Source organism: Limulus polyphemus, unplaced genomic scaffold, assembly GCF_000517525.1.
Source record: "Limulus polyphemus unplaced genomic scaffold, Limulus_polyphemus-2.1.2 Scaffold3895, whole genome shotgun sequence".
Lineage (NCBI taxonomy): Eukaryota > Metazoa > Arthropoda > Merostomata > Xiphosura > Limulidae > Limulus > Limulus polyphemus.
Window position 1 is genome coordinate 47731 of NW_013669505.1, and position 17514 is coordinate 65244.

The window sequence follows — 17514 nt, forward strand, 5'->3', positions numbered from 1 at the left end:
ACTAACTTAACTTACTTACGTTCGTACGGGTACGGGGTAACGGGTACGTACGACGTACTATATATATATATATATATATATATATATATATATATATATACACACACACACACACATACATACATACATACATACATACATACATACATACATACATACATACAAGGAATCAAATATATTTTGCTCCGGAAAGTGATTAATTAAAATGAAACAATATAAAAATATTTTGAAAACTTTATTACTGTTAATTTAAAAGAAATAAAATTACACCTTCATAAAATTATAGATACTGGGTTTGCATTTTTCCAGGATAGTCTTCAATTTCTAAAATAAGGATCTCTGTAACCAAACCTACTTAACAATGAAAACTTTCCACATTTTTTATTACCTTAAAGTTTTATATATGTTTTAAACTCCCTCTGTAAGGTAAACTATGTAACATTTAATATGGTTTTAAATTTATTGATAAAATAATTTTCATAAAATAATCAATTCTTTTCACAAGTGTGCCAAAATGGAAAATGTGGAGAAAAAGTATGATATTTTTCTATAATACACTTATCAAGGTGTGTCTTAACAGGTAATGGGCTATTATTTGTACTTTTGACATGAGATTTATGTATATTTATTCTTAAATGTCAGTTTTCTGTTTCTTCAACATATATTTGCATACATCGAGTACAACTAAGTCTAGAATTTATGGAAATATTTTCTCCCCAGTAAGGCCTGTAATATGTTTAGTGTATGTAGTATAATCTTTCCCACAAATATAACAATATGATGTTAACTAAGTCTTGTTAGATAGAGCCTTACTTTAGAAACTGAAGAGTATCCTGGAAGATACAAAGCCAGTATTTATGCTTTTATGTATGTGTGATTTTATTTATTTCTTTTAAATTAACATTAATAAACATGGAATAAAACCACATATACATGAAAGAATAAATTCTGGTTTTGTATTTTCCAGGATACTTTTCAGTTTCTAAAATAAGGTTCTCTCTAACATTAACTTGTATTTGTTATAAGCAAATGTATGTTGGAAAAATAGAAAATGTACGTTTAAGAATAAATTTACTTAAATCTCATGTCAATAATGTAAATAATATCTCATTATCTTTAAAGTTCTTTAAAAATATTGAAAAAACTTTATTACTGTTAATTTAATAGAAATAAATAAAAACCACACACATATAAAAGCATAAATATCAGTTTCGTATCTTCCAGGATACTCTTCTGTTTCTAAAATAAGGCCCTCTCTAACAAGACCTACTTAGTTTTTTAATGATATGATCATTGAAAGTTCAAGCTTTTTGGTTTGAAAAAATTTACATGCTTCAGTATCAACATTTTTAAACATCAGTTAATAGTGAACATTATTTTAGAATGTGTTTATGTTTGAAGGTAAATTTTGCATTATTAAGTAGGTCTTATTAGAGGTTAGAGAAAGTCTTATGTTAGAAACTGTATGTTAAAAATAAAGTGTATGCAAACTTACTAATTTTGTGTACAAACATATTTGAATGTTTTGTTAGATTTCATATTATTTTCTCATAAATTACAAGCCTAGTAATATTTTTTTATAAAATCTAGATTTAGTTGTAAGTCGGTGTTTCTTGAACTGTGATTGCAACACTTTTTCATGTTCGCAAGATGTTTCAGGTGGTTCTTGGATAAAATTCTGTAATGGCAGAAGCAAAAGTGTTTGATCACCAAATTTCTGGGAAAACGACAATTAGCGCTTTTTTTTCACAAAGTATGAAGGAATTGGCGGACATTGCAGACACAATTAATTGGACATGTGTATAAATAAATAATTAATTAAATGTAATTATGAAAATGCAATCCCAATAAAATCAAAACTGGCACAACAGACAATTATTTTGGTGCTTTAAGGACTGGAGCCATGGTCAATGTAGCAGCAGTACAGTCATTCAGTTAGTCAGTACTTGGTCACTCCCAGTGGTTTGCTGTTTTACTCCAATGAGACATGAGTGAACATTTTCATTTACATGTATGTTCACTTGTTAGTTTTCTCAGTTTGTTATTTTTACTTGAACTTTTTTACACACAATTATGGACAAGTGGATGAAAATGGGAAGTGTAAAGACACGAGAAAATGAACAGTTGAAATCAGCTAGTGTTTCGTCAGGTCGAAAATATTGTAAAAATGCTAAGTTAAATGGTCAAAATGGTCCAGGAAAGTCACTTGTTAGGAAAAGAAAATATGATGACGATCATATAAAATATGGCTTTACGTGCATTAGTGATCAAGAGTGTCCAAACTCACGGTGTGTAATTTGTGGTGATATTCTAGCAAACTGCAGCCTCAAACCTTCTCTACTTTGGCACCACTTAGAAATGAGGCACCCCACGAAAGTCAACAAGCCTGTTGATTTTTTCAAGAGAACATTAGTCAAGAGGAAAAGTGACTTTACCAGTTTTATATCCAAAGCATGTACTGAAAAGGAAAATGCACTTGAAGCATTGTACCAAGTAACAAAAGCTTCAGAAACCCATATCATAGCAAAGAGCTTCATTTGTCTAAGTCATTTGTCAGTGCAGGTTTGGAGAAAAGGCTGCGAAAAAGATTGACATGATTTGTCCAATAATACATTGTTGTTGAGAATTAAGACATGTCAAGTAATTTAGAGACCACAATTGTACAGAGAGTGAAAAATAGTTCATATTATGCTATACAGTTGAATGAATCAACTGATATTGCTAATCTATCTATCTTGCTCATATTTGTACATTATGTGGATAAAGGTATTGTTAAAGAAGACTTGTTGTTTTGCCATCCGTTGAAAGAATGTACAACTGGAGAAGATATATTCAATCTGACTGATGCACGTTTTCAAGAAACTGAAATGGATTGGTCTCGTTGCCTAGGCACCTGCACCAATGTGGCCACATTAATGAAAGGGAAGTATACCACATAAGAAGTTGCAGTTCTGGGAAAAGTGTTTGGAAAACAACCAAGCTGAGTGTTTCAGTGCTCTTCATGACTTCCAGACAGAAAAAGAACTTCAGTTGAATTAGTGCACTAAAACCAACATATCTGCACATCTAAAAGGACTTTACACAATATTCAAGGAATACTTTCCAGCTACATCAGGTGTAATGATTGGATTTGCAACCCGTTTCATGATACCACTTTCTCATCACAGATATTGAGCATGGAGGAAAAAGAGAAATTGATTAAGATCTCCTGTGATTATGACCTGAAAAGGAGTTTCAGAAGTCTGTCATTAATCAACTTTTGGCTGACTTTAAGAAATGAGTATCCTCTGCTGACAGGAATGGCTACTGCAGTTTTGTTATGATTTTCAACATCATAATTATGGGAGAAAGCATTTTTCTCGTATGCACATTTGAAAACCAAATACAGAAGCAGACTCAATGCCGAACCTGTCCTGAGTCTTTATATTTCATCAGTGGTTCCAGACTTCCAAGAGCTATGCAGATCAAGGTAAGTGCATACATCACACTGAGTAGATTATAACTTCAAGACTTCTCTTGAAAAATGGAAGGTGAGGGGGATATTTTATGCCGTTTGTAAAATTATGGAGAAGAAAAATGTTTAGGCTTAATCAAAGTGTTAAGTTGCAAAAGTAAAATATTCGAATAGTGTTGCTGTTTTCATAATGTAATAAGATTAATAATGCAATGATAAATAATAAAAGTGTCATATGAAAAACAAATTTTATATTTCCAAGATCACTGTTCTTATAATTTATACTCAGGTAAGGGAGGAAATCCCTGGAAAATATTTGTGTTTTGGAGGGGGTTCATGATAGTTGTCATTTTTATGAAAGGGGTTCATAGGATATTAAAGTTTGGGAACCACTGTTGTAAGCAGGTCTATGTTGTATAAACAGGAAACTTACATTTAAGAATAAATATACATACATTTCACGTAAAATTGCAAATAATAACCTTTTACCTGTTAACAAGCACATTAATAAGTGTATTATGGAGACATATACTTTACAATAAATATTTTTCCAAATATTTCCATTTTGGTATTGTGAAAAGAATGAGAGATTATTTTATCAAAAATAATTAATAAATTTAAAATCACATTACATGTTACATAGTTTTAACACACAGAAGGAGTTTAAAACACATATAAAACTTTAAGGTCAAAAAAAGGTGGTAAGTTTTATGTTATTAAGTTTGTCTTATTAGAGATAGCCTTATTTTAGAAACTGAAGAGTATCCTGGAAGGTATTAAACCAAAATTTTGACTGTTATGCATGTGTGCTTTTATTTCTTTCTTTTAGATTAACAGTAATAAAGAGTTATTAAAATATTTTTTTATTGTTTCATTTATATATATTAATGTTTATGTTAAATAAATTAATGTTGTCAACATGATGATGTGGTGTTTATGTTTATGAATATTCAGCAATACTACACTAATGATATCTTTAAAAGTTCAAGCTTTTTGGTTTAAAAAAATTTACATCCTACAGTACCAACTTTTTAAAACACTTGTTAGTAAGTGTAGATCCAGGCAGAGGAAAAAAGTTAGTCTTAGATTTGTATGTTAAAAATAAAGGGTATGCAAATGTAATAATTTTGTCTACAAATAAATTTGATTGTTTTGTTAGTTTTCATATTATTTTGTCATAAATTATAAGTCTAGAAAATTACATTGAAATTATTTAATATTTGAAAATGTTTTTTTATTAACTGGTTTTTATATATTAAACTCAGTTTTGTTTTATTGATTAAAAAGTTAACACATTAAGCAGTAATTACTCAAACATGGTCTGGATAGAAGTATTGGATTGGCATACAGTCCTTTGATATTTTTAATTCTGATAGCACTTTTTTTTTTAACGTATAATAGCTGAAACAAAGACCATTCAAATTCTCATCTCTGCTTGACAGTTAACTGTTCTAGCACACTGAATTACTGAGTTTTGAATATTTTGTACATCACTTAAATCTCTGGACAGAAACTAGCAGAATACTTAAACTGTCACAATTCTTCAAGACTATGCTTACCTATATTATGATTTTATATATTTCTTAAATTAGAAAGAACAGAGAAATGGTATGGGTTTAAAATATTGAAAGAAAAGTATATTGTTGTTTTTTCAATTGGTCAGTGGAAAACTTTGCTATCCCTAAGATTTTGTAATACTTAAGTGACATGTTATTAATAAATTTCACAAGTTGTGTGTTGTTTACGAGACAACAAGAGATGAACAATACTACTCAAAGAGAATAGTTGAGCACATTGTTCCAAGTTATTTTTTCAGGATGTGTATTCCTTCAATTTTCAATGAGTTTACACCAGACATGGCTTAAAAAATGTTGACAAAATTGTAGTTTATGCTTAAGAAATTATCAAAACAAATATAAGGCGAAGTAATAATGTGTTATTTACTTGTAATGCATATTTGTTTAAGAAAATCACACCACAGCATTAAATAGATTTACATAACTGTCACTAAATATTCAGTCATTATATAATGTGATATGATCAACAAAGACTATCACTGGAGTTCTTCACATTAAAGCTTTTAATATAGTAAATTTTCAGATACTTTGGAATGGTCATTGACTGGTTTACCTTCAAAATTAAAATGCTATAGACTTTATGAAGGTGACATGAGGCTTAGACTTAATTTATTAGCCTTAAACAACATATGTTCATTGGTTATTGATAAGTCATTACACTAAAACTATCTATTTTGCTAGATACGATGTAACTAAATTATGAATTTAAAATTAAACTTTAAAGACTTAAACAAGTTTTTAATTGATATTAAAAGATAAAAAATTTAGAAAATAAGAAACCAAACAATGAAAGAGTAATTTTTCATCAGGCTTTCAAACAAAATTGTATGTGAGAACAATGTCATGTTGAAACCAAAATGAAACCTGTATGTTAAAATATTGAAGTAAATCAGACAAAAGTAATATAATGTGTTGTGTAGAATCTTTCTGGTTTGTTAGTGCTTAAAACACAAATTTAGTTCACACAGTATTAAAGTTTGGAAATAATATTAGTTGTTATTATTAATTTTTACACTTATATTTTGTAATGCTAGTTTAGTTTATAAATTTAAGACTGATCTAAATCTCTTAAGCTGACATAAACCAGTCTGGTGATTAGGGTGCTTGACTTAAAACCTGTGGATCATGGGTTTGAATCCTATACCAAAATGATTGCTCATTCCATCATGGCAGTGTAATAATGTGATGATAAATCCTAGTATTTGTTCAGCCCACGAGTTGGGCTGGGTGATGTTGACCAGTTGCCTTCCCTCTAGTCTATCACTTAGTATCAAGTATCTTTGCATGTAATACAACAACACCAACAACAAAAACAAAGATGACTGAACTATGAAACATTATTGAGTTTATGGCTGAAAATACTGCTAATAGCCAAATTACCAACTGATAAATCAGTGCATTCTAACCGTTTTGCGTACGTGTTGATTTATGACATTATGTACTTTTAGTCAATTATATAAAAATTAGCATTTTTTTTTCCTGATATACAGAGTTAAATTACTTTGATTCAAAGTTATTAATAAGAACACAATAAATATATGACCTTTGTTTTAAAATACTTAAAAGCAAGAATCAGTCCATTAAGGTATGTATGATTTCATTGTTTAAATTAATTTTGCAACAAGTTAAGTTTTGCAGGTTCTAAAGAGGATTTTGTGTTAAAATCATCATTCTTAACCTTGTCCCTTGTCATTCATTTTAAGATTTGATATGTTTTGTGATTTTTTTACACTTGTAATTAAAAAAAAATTAATTGTACTTTATTAACAGTTTTTGGAGTTGATATCATCGTCTTCTGGTTGCCCCCACTCCACTTAAACGAGAGATACCGCTTATCCTCAAAGAAGGGTATGTGGTAATACGTTTAAGTTACACTAAAAGAATAAAGCTTGTGTGCATATTTCTCAGAAAGTGTATTAAACTAAGATATTTGTCTTAAAAAATCATTCACTAAAATAACATTCCATTCTAAAATTTCCTAATATTTTTTTACCAATAGCACTAAATGAATTTAACATTTTTACTTAAGTAATACTAATAATCATAATAAAACTATAAAATTTGTAATGGTCAGAGAGTATTTAATATATTTTAACTTATTATAAATAAAATATTTATTTAGAACTTTCATAAGATTGCAAAGGTTGCAGTAAATGAAGCTTATGTTGTTTTTTTTACTTTCAGAGTAAAATACTAATTTACATAAAGTGCAATGTGATGGAGTATATTAAATAATGTACTTTTAATACTATATATAGACTAGTAACAAACAAAATGTTTATAAGCATTTTTATGAAATTTCCATCATTTTTTCTTTTTGCTGCCAGTGACCACATTGAGGTAAGTAGAATGCAAAATAATTGTATTCTTATTGGTTTTATGTCCATGAGAGTTTAATTTTTTCATGGACAGATGTTTCAATGCTAAGAAGAATTATCACTGTCCAACTTTATATATTGCAGAGGAATGTAACTTACCTCACCAGGGCATTAGTTATTAGGAATATATTTGAGGGTATTGGTATGTTATTATAATAGAGATTTTGATATTTGTGTATGTGTGCATTTTGACAAACAATGAGTCATGAATAGTCTAAATGTTTCATTTGGTAGTAAGAAAAGACCACGGATCATTCAACAAAGTCATTGTTAAAGCATTGGGAGCTTCTTTTAGGGACGTAATTCTTCAAAATTGCTTGAGTTTTTCATTGTTTATACTCATTAATTTAAAATTAAGTTTGGTATTAAAGACCAGAAAAAAGCTGCACTGCTCATTTGTTTGTTAACTCAGTTTGATTTATGTGCTACTTCTTACTAAAAACAGAAGTTTTAGTTGTATTTTGAGCAAAAGCATTATTTTAAAATTTTAAATCATTCTTGTTAGGTTAACTCTCTGTCCCTTGACTTTATTGTTTAGTTCTGATTTTTGAAATACTAAATATGTCTTTGGATATAAATTGCACCTATGGCTCTAACCCTGGTCTTTGGTGAGAAATATGACTGTTTCAAGGAGAAATTATTAATTGAGTACATTTCTTTGCTCATTTGTATAAGAGAAGTAATATTTTTGTTGCGATAAAGTGAATAACTGATAGGTAGTGTGAACTCCAACATAATGCCATGTTTTTATGTGAGAAAATAGTGTTAATATTCCTTTTTTATCTTTTTTTTTTTAGGATGATGAAAAAGAGAGCACAGGGAAGAAAGAAATTTGGTATAAAAAATTTCAAAATTAGATATTTCTGTCTTACTACTACTGAACTGTTCTATGCCAAAGCTAAAGGTAAGATTTGGTTTATATTTAAGTTCCAGCTTAGAATTTTCATTATTAGTAATACTTTGCCTATGATGACTCCACAGGGTCTGAATCTTATTATGACATATCTTGAAATTAATTTTTGGAAATGTAGGCAGAAATGAGATATTCACCTAAATTTACATTTCTACTACATTACATTTGTACTGAAAACATTTGAAACAATCGGGGGTGGGGTAGGGGTGTCTTTAGTGCAAACTAACACATGAAAAAGAACAAGTCAAAAATAAATTTGAAAGAAATCCAATCTTTCAGAGTCCTTGATATTTTGTAGTTTTCTTTATATGTTTATAGATGGGCTGTGTTGACTCTGGAACGAGTATAAAAACTGGCTATTGTGATTGTAAATATGGTATAAACTGATGATTGTGTGTTATATTTTGTCATGCCTGAAACTTATTTCAATTCCAAAACATTCTTCTACGATTAAGGGTTACATCAGGAATTTTTTTATCCGTAATGAAGTAAAATTAATACTTTATTAGTAGTTATTAAATGTTTGGTGGACAAATTTCATTTATATTTCAACATGTACGTATATTTCATAAACAATGTATTTGAACTTTAAAGTTATAATATTAGTGATAGGTAATTCAATAATTATTGTATAATTTGCTTTTGTCCTATAAGTTTTACAAATTATGTTTATTTGAAAGCAAATATATTATTCTCAATAACATAGTGCATCATCTTCACATTTAATATTTCACTAAGATGTATGTTGCAGTACTTTTATTTTTCTAGTTAATACAGCTGTTGCTTAACTCTGGCATATAACTTTAATGTAGTTTAATCTACAAATGCTTGGTTCAGTTTATACACATATTGTGTTCTATATATTTTTTTTAATATTTGTTATTTTGGTTGAAATTTTGTGTACTTAAAGTGTTATAGATAGAACTAGTCATTGATATGCACTATCTCTTTCCTTTAAAAATTGTCAAACTGGTTTTTAATCTCATTTTAAATCATTTAAGTGATCAGTATTTATGTTGGTTTCAAAAATTGTTAGGTTAACCAAATTCTTTGTGTTATTTTCTGAGATTGTTGTTTTTGATTTTTTGAGTAAATTTTAGGTATATTTATCTTAATATTTTTTTTATAGGTGAACCTCCATTGTGTCATATACCTATTGACCATATATTAGCAGTTGAGAAGTTGCAGGAGGAATCTTTTAAAATGAAAAATGTAAGTTCATTCCATTTGATGATATCTCTTTTTCCCATATTTTATATCCATGCTGCTCTTTTGTTTTAACACTAGCTGCTATCCATCTTTGCATAATACTGTGTTGTGTGGCTTTTTTTTTCTCCACAACTGTCACTTGTTGGCTGCCTTCGATACTTGCATGCCACCAACCTTGTGAAATTCCCACCTAAAATTCATGTAAAACACGTGAAGTTGCACTACTGTGTGATGACATATCATGCAGCATAACCCTCCACCAATAGGAGTGCAACACACCTCCTTGTGCAAATGCTTCTTTTACACTTGCATGCAAAAGTCCTCATTCTTTTCCTCAGCACAGTTGCACTTAGATGTGTATATTTTTGCTGAGACATCTTGTAATAAATACTTCAACAACTTCACTTTGTATCTTCAACCTTTCAATATGAATTCAAAGATTAACATTAATTCGTTTTTCTGCTAATGTGAGTACAAATATCACTTTACAGTTACCACCAATTTAATAAGTGCCTGCCTGTTGAGATAGTGACAGCTGTCATGTATTGTGAAAGGTGCTGTTCAGTTTGAAAATACAGTAAGAAGAGTAACATAACATTGTCCACTGTGTGGTGGAGTCCATGTTGCCGCCTGGACCGTCTCTTCCATCCCCACCACACATTTCCTTTCACAAGTTTTGAAGTTGAGGAGCATAAAATGGAGCAACTTTTCCACCCAGTACTTCTCTATCTACTGAATGTCTTTTGTTTTTCCTGCCTTACATATGCCTTCTACTCGTTGTTTCCTTTCTTCTCCTCTGTTAGTGCCGCACCCAGCATTTACTTAGTTTCAATTCACTCCAACTGTTTTATGCCTCATCCTTCCTGCCTTACCAGATAACATGTAGAAGTTATTGTTTAGATATATTGTATTCTTCATTAATATGTAACTCATGAGACTTAATTTTTAGGTTAATGTTTATTACCAATTAACATGTCCACATACAGTATATCATTCAGTACTAGTTTGTTACTCCTTAACTTGTACTACTTAATCTATAAAGCTTAATCATAGTTACTTACTCTATAACATGTACCACTTAGTGTATGATGTTAACTCATATTTCATCTCTCTTTCACATTTGCACTTAAATGTTGATGGTTAATAATAATCACTTATTCCTTACCATGTAAACATAGACGTTAATGTTCAGTTACAGTTCATTGCTCTTTCAGTCGTAACACATCATTGTTGATACTTTGTTCTGGTTTGTTACTCTTTAATATGTCCAAGCTGAAGGTAATGTTTACATCTTGTTTCATTACTTTTTCACATGTACTCTTGGTAGATGATGCTTAGTTTTCATTGATAATACCTTACCATGTATACATAACTATTAATGTTTGATTCTAGTTCCTTATTCTTTAACACATATACCTAGAAGATAGTACTTAATTCTTGTTCATTACTTCTCCATTTGTAGACATGGACGATAATGCTTAGTCTTTGTTAATTATTCATTGCCATGTACACATCCATGCTCATCTTTAGTTTTAGTTCTTACTCTTTAACATGTCCACATAGAGGATAATAGTGATAATGTTTTGATATTGTTCATTACTCCTTTCCATGTTCACATAAATATAATATTTACATCTAGTTCATTACTTCTTCCCATGTATACTTTGATTCAACAGGTATGCCCTTATGGAGCCCATGCCATAGGGTGTTGTACTCTATGGGCTTCCTTTTGGCACTCTTGAAAAGTAGCTCATCTAGGTAATTTCTGCACTGGTCCCTCCACCATCTCAACATGGGAGATGAGTCATTGTATCGGAAGTTAACATTTTCCTTACCTGAAAATGTATTTCTGTTAGATACTTATCTCTGTGTATGTTCCCACCCTTCCTCCCCACTTCTCAGTGCACTTTTCTTGTTTGCCTCATCAAAGAATTTGCACATGAATGTAGAAGGAGCATTTGCGCAAGAAGGTATGTCACACTCCTATAGGTGGATGGTTTTGCCACATGATACTACATCATAATGCAGTAGCGCAAATTCACATGTTTCACGTGAATTTTAGGTGGGAGTTTCACAAGGCTGGTGACATGCAAGGCTCTAAGGCAGAATAGCGCAACGTCAAAAGGAAAATAGATAATATGTGCATGGAGGTGAGTATCAGAAATACATTTTCAGGTAAAGAAAATATTAGCATTTTTTAATGCTCTTTTCAAATGTATTTTTTATTCATGCCTTTGTTTGTTATATATATACTTTTAGCTTAGCTGTCTTAGAACTGGTAGTTTCTACCCCTTGAAACAAAAATTGTGAAAAAATAGGAATTAAATATTTTATTTTTCAATTTTGCTAAAGCAACATTTTGTAAACTAATAAGATAGTTGTTACCTTTTAATTAAAATTATAATTCAACTTATAGTTTAAATTTTGGAAACAGTAATGTGTTTAAAAAACAGTTACTTTGCTCGTAACTGTAGTAAGTAATAAATTTCTAACTTGTTCATTAATTCCTTCAGATGTTTCAAGTAATCCAACCTGAAAGAGCTTTGTACATTCAAGCCCGCAACTGTGTTGAAGAGAAAGAATGGATTGATATATTGACAAAAGTTTGTCAAAGTAACAAAAACAGACTAAGAGAGTTCCACCCTGCAGCTTTTCTCAATGGCCATTGGCTCTGGTAGGAATTGTTTTATGTATTTTTAAAAAATAGAATAAATTCCAGATATTATGCAGAAAACATTACCAATATTTTTTAAGCTGTCATATCTTTCTGCAGTTAGACTTAACAAGTGGTTTTAATAATAGCTTGAAATAGTTAATTTGATAAAGAGGAATTTAATTTATATATGATGTAATTTTTCTATAATGGTAATGAGGTGGTAGCTTATATAGTGACATATGTATATTAATGGTAACTTATTATTTTATCATATGTAGAACTTTGCCATCTTGGTTTTATCATTTAAAGTTCTGTTACTGCTGAAAAATCTGTTACTTTAGTGTTTCAGGAACGTAGATATCCCAATTTAAATTTGCATTATTTTTTATTACCCTTCTCGAAATGGCACGTGATAATGATGTTTTTATAGTGTTATGTTGTACCTAACAAAATTGATTGTAAATATTTTGTGCTACTAGTTTTTGTTTTTTTTTTGCATCCACTAGGTTGGTTAAGATTAATCTTGAAGTATGATAAGTCAGCTTGCAATTCTTTTGCTGAACTCTCTGTTGAAAAAATTTTAGTGTATGATATCCTTAATGTAAATGGGCATAAATACTTAGAAGGATGCTCTGTGTATGTAACAGACAAAACAAGTATGTTATAAATACAATCACAGCACTCAAAGATAAAAATATTTGAATATTTATTGTTATTTTTGTTTCATATGTAAAACTTTTTTTTTTACAATGTGTCTTTTTCTTTGCATTCCTAAATCAAATAGGTGTTATTCTGGAATTTTGACTTTAAACTTGAGTTCATTCTAAACCCAGTTTGAGAGACATGAATGTTTTTCAATATCATAGGTTGTTATAAAATGGAACATGGCTTACTGTGTAATTTTGATAGTGGAAGGTAGTTAAACTGGTATCCTAGGTTGTCATAAAATGGAACGTGGCTTACTGTGTAATTTTGATAGTGGAAGGTAGTTAAACTGGTTAGTAACATTTTTGCTAACCATAATTTAACATTTATTTTGCTGCTGAAGTAAAAGACTACAGTTGTGTGAGGTTTCCTGGTTCTGACAATTTGCAGTGAGACTGTATTTTAATAATTACTCTAGTTTTTTGATTGCCAGCTGCATGTTTGTGTATGGCTATTTTTGTCACTGAAGTTTTTAAAATTTTTAGAAAAACTGCAAAATTTAAGGTGTTTGTTTTTGTAAGTATTACTGACATTTATTGAATTTTATGCCATCATTGGCCAGACTCCATTACATAGAACACACAGAAGCTTTGGTTCCTCTTCTGAGCAAAAACAATTAATTTAAACAGTTAAGTGTGAATTACAGTATTTTTAGTTTTTTACATTTGACTGTACTTATGCTGGCTACTTCATCAAAAATATAAATCAAGTCTAGAGCATAAAGAATCTTTAAAGATCAAACTTGCTTAGCATACTTCATTCAATAATAGAAAAACATTTTTTGAAGACACTTTCCTAGCTTCCTCATTCAGAAATTAACTGTTGAAGGTAACAAGAGTGAACTGCGAAATCTACGAACAAACCTGTATATTCATGTTCTCATCTCTAAACGGATATTTCAAAATTATGCATAGCTATTTGAATCAGCAAAAATAAAAATAAAATAATTCTTTATAACAGCACTTATTGTTTTCAATGTGAGCTATTTCATTTAAAAAGTTTTTTTTTTGGACTATTTGCAGCTGTAAGGCATCCAGTGAAAGTGCTCCAGGGTGTCATCCTGTTACTGCTAGTGTTTCGGCAAACATCCGAGTTCACATCGACTCAGACAGAGAAGTGGAAAGAATACATACAATTTTTTTCAACCACATGAATATTCTGGAAAATTTGATTGGTTGGTTGTTTTGCATTGTTTATATCAAATATACTGTAAAAACTACATGTTTTCATATAAACATTTTGTGCAGTTACCATAGAGAGATTAAGTGAGCAAGGCAATCTTGGTGTTAAAGTAGCCTTCTAAATATACATAGTTGCTTTAAAGACTGTTGGAGAAGATTTATATTTATGTTTCTTTATGTGTAACTTGTCCTAAGAATATTCTAGAAAGCTTATTTGAATAACTTTTTATATACTGTCTAGTTTATATAGTTTCTTTCTAGTAGTAAGCATGCTGCTATGATTTTGTCTATTAAATACTGTATTCTTCATAAACTTGTGTGAACAACAGAATGTATATTTAATTACTTGTTTTTGATAGAATCATGTAAATCACATTTCCCAAGCTTTTGTCATCGATACCCCCCTTTAATAAATATGGTTTCTTTGCATGCCTCTCTTTTTTTTAAATGAGTTAGAGAAAGTTAAGTGACAAGATGCAATACATGGATACACATGGATAAAATGCTTTATGTGTTCTAGTAATTAATTAGTATTTTCATTAATAAATAATACATTAACACACTTAATTTTGCATTATTGTACTATATTTCAAGAGCCCAATTACTCATGCCCCTCCCGCAAGAGATTATTTTTGTCCAATGGGGTGTGACCCACATTTTGTAAACTGTATTAAATATTCTATTTTTCATAGAATTCTGTGAACAAGATGTATCTTTAATTCTTTGTTCATGATAGAATCATATAAACAATAAAAGTATTAAATACTGTATCCTTCATAGAATCATGTAAACAATAAGCTATCTAGTAACCCAATGTGTATGGGCTCAGTACATTGGTTCAAACCCATATTAGAGAAGAAATACTGACTAGAAGTCCAGATTTACTATCTTCATGAAATATGTCAAGCTTTTAGTAAAATGTATAAGCCTGTTGTAAAAAACAAACAAAAGACATACATGTTATAAAATTATTTGTACTCAAGATATGTCTGTGAATTGATGATGTCAGTCATGACTCAGACTCTGTCATGTCAGTGTGCAAGGTGATAGTCATGTGAAGAATAAGTATATTTTGTCTGTCATGTAGTTTGCATATTAGAAACCTCCGAAATGTATAACTGTTTTTTTTGCAAGTCCCTGTATATTATATCTAGTATTTACTCTCCTCTACCATGAAATGTTGCTAGATCAGCAATGTAGGATAAGATGAATCTGACATCAATTACATACTATATTGAATGTCACTTTGTAAAAGGTCATGGCTTGTGCACCTTGACCCCCACCTGTACACATAAGAGTTAAATACTTTGCTCTTCATAAAATTCTTAACAACAGGTTATACATTAAATAATTTGCACTTCACAGAATCCTGTGAGCAACAGGCTGTCTACACAGGAGAACAGGGTATGACTCTCCCACCAGGGTTTGTTATTGAAGACATTCAGTCTCTGTGGAAAACTCTGAAAGCTGTGAAGAGTTGTGTCATTACTTTAGAACAAGACCATAAGCAGCACCTGAGTAACATGTATCGTGAAACACAATATGGATCAGAGTAAGAAAAATATATTTTATTTCTGAAATTGCTGAAAATACATGTGTTGAATAGTTACATTAGAGTTTGTTAATGAGATAAACTACTTTATAGAATAATTGATTTTGGTTCTCTTGCACATCTCTGGAATCTATTAAACAGTTCATTTGTGTACATTTGATTTTATAGACCTTCATAAAGTAAGATTTAAGTGTAATTTAAATGCTTAGTCTTTATGTAATTACGATCATATATCTCCTTTTGGTATCAATATTGATACTAGTTGTACTCGGGAAACATTTTTTTAAAACTTTCAGACATTTTTACTTTCTCAGATAAACGTATTTGAAATGAATTTTGTAAGTTAAAATTTTGAAACTAAGATTTTTTTTTTAGTATTCTTTGTTAACAATAACTGTTTATTACTCTAAATTGATTGGAGTAGGATTTTTTACAAAACATTAGCTTGAAATAAAGCTTTACTTCAGTAAAATCATACATAGTTGTTAAGGCATCTCTATTGAATTCTAGCTTTAAATAAAATATACTGTTTGGGATAGGACTTACAATTTTTACAAAAAAATTAGCTTGAAATAAAGCTTTACTTCAGTAAAATCATACATAATTATTAAGACATCTGTATTGAATTCCAGCTTTGAATAAAATGTTTAGTATGACCTTTTTAAATGCATTGAATTACTTGACTTGTTTAGACAAGCTCCAATTGGAGACGATAACTATCTGGTTATGATGGCCCAGCATTGCTGCCCAGGAAATAACCATCGGTGAAGATGAAGATATGTAGGTTTACTGTTCATGTAAAATATTAATATTGATCTCATGATTTATGTTTCCTATGCCAGTGAATTTTTTCCGTATATCACATTTCAGAGCCAAGTATCTTGAATTCATTCATTCATCCAAACTCTTGTGTATAAGTCATTGTATAAATTTCTTTTTAAGCTGTATAATATCTTTTAATTTGAGCATTTAATGTATCCTTTCATAAAAGGAAAGTTTTTGGCTATTTTATTTTGTTTTTGAATTTAAATGACAATGGCCTGTTATATTAATAGTTAATAACTGTGTTTTTGTGTTTATTTTTAAAAGGTAAAAATAATTAGTTGTCTACTTAGGAATATAGATATAATTGAAATTAAAGTTGTTTTAGAATAAATGTAAGAAAACTATGATTAATATAACTGATAAAATCCAATGTTCTCCAAAATTGTTGAGCACAATAATTTAATTGGTTTTAATAGTGAGAAAACACTGTACCAGGATTTATTGCTTACGTTTTTCAGAATCACAAAATTTCTCTTAAATCACTGAATGTTAAAAAAAATAATGACAAATGTTCACGTTTATTTAGTTTTCTATATTTGATTAAAGCATTGCTTAATTTTTGTCATATATTGTGTGATGCTATTATGTAAAGAAATATGGTATAGATTAATGTGAAATTTTTATTTTATCTTTTTTTTTTGCATGTATATTTCTGTTTCTTCCCTGTGAAAGCAACTTTAACCATACCAGTGATTATTCTACATTGAAGCTTGTGTGATATATAATTGTAATATGTTTTAATGTATATAAGAGAAAAATTTGTTGTTGGTTATCTTGAAGTTTGGTTAGCAGTTCAATATTTCATTATTTTTTGAATATTGAGATCCAGAAGTTGATTGTTGTACTAAACAGGTGGTGCTATCCATACATGCACTAAACCTTTTTTTTAAGAGTCCAAGGAAAAGGCTGACATAAAAACCTAAAACTAAACCTGTATGAACAGTGAAATAGATATATCCCTTACAGTCAGATGTAATCAAAAACTTTTGGTAAAATGGGTTAGGAGATTCCCAAACTAGAATATGAGAACACACACACAGATACTGGTCAACTTGTATTACATA

General features: G+C 29.7%; 1 protein-coding gene across 1 annotated transcript in view; it reads left to right on the forward strand.

Moving 5' to 3' along the window:
- Window positions 1-17033, forward strand: part of LOC106470236 (ras GTPase-activating protein 3-like) — a 62306-nt gene extending 45273 nt beyond the window's left edge. The window contains 8 exon segments of the mRNA XM_013930778.2: window positions 6802-6831; window positions 6833-6879; window positions 8207-8313; window positions 9452-9534; window positions 12045-12205; window positions 13915-14066; window positions 15439-15625; window positions 16318-17033. Coding sequence (XP_013786232.1) covers window positions 6802-6831; window positions 6833-6879; window positions 8207-8313; window positions 9452-9534; window positions 12045-12205; window positions 13915-14066; window positions 15439-15625; window positions 16318-16393 — 843 coding nt within the window. The 3' untranslated portion in view covers window positions 16394-17033.
- Window positions 17034-17514: the final 481 nt, after the last annotated feature.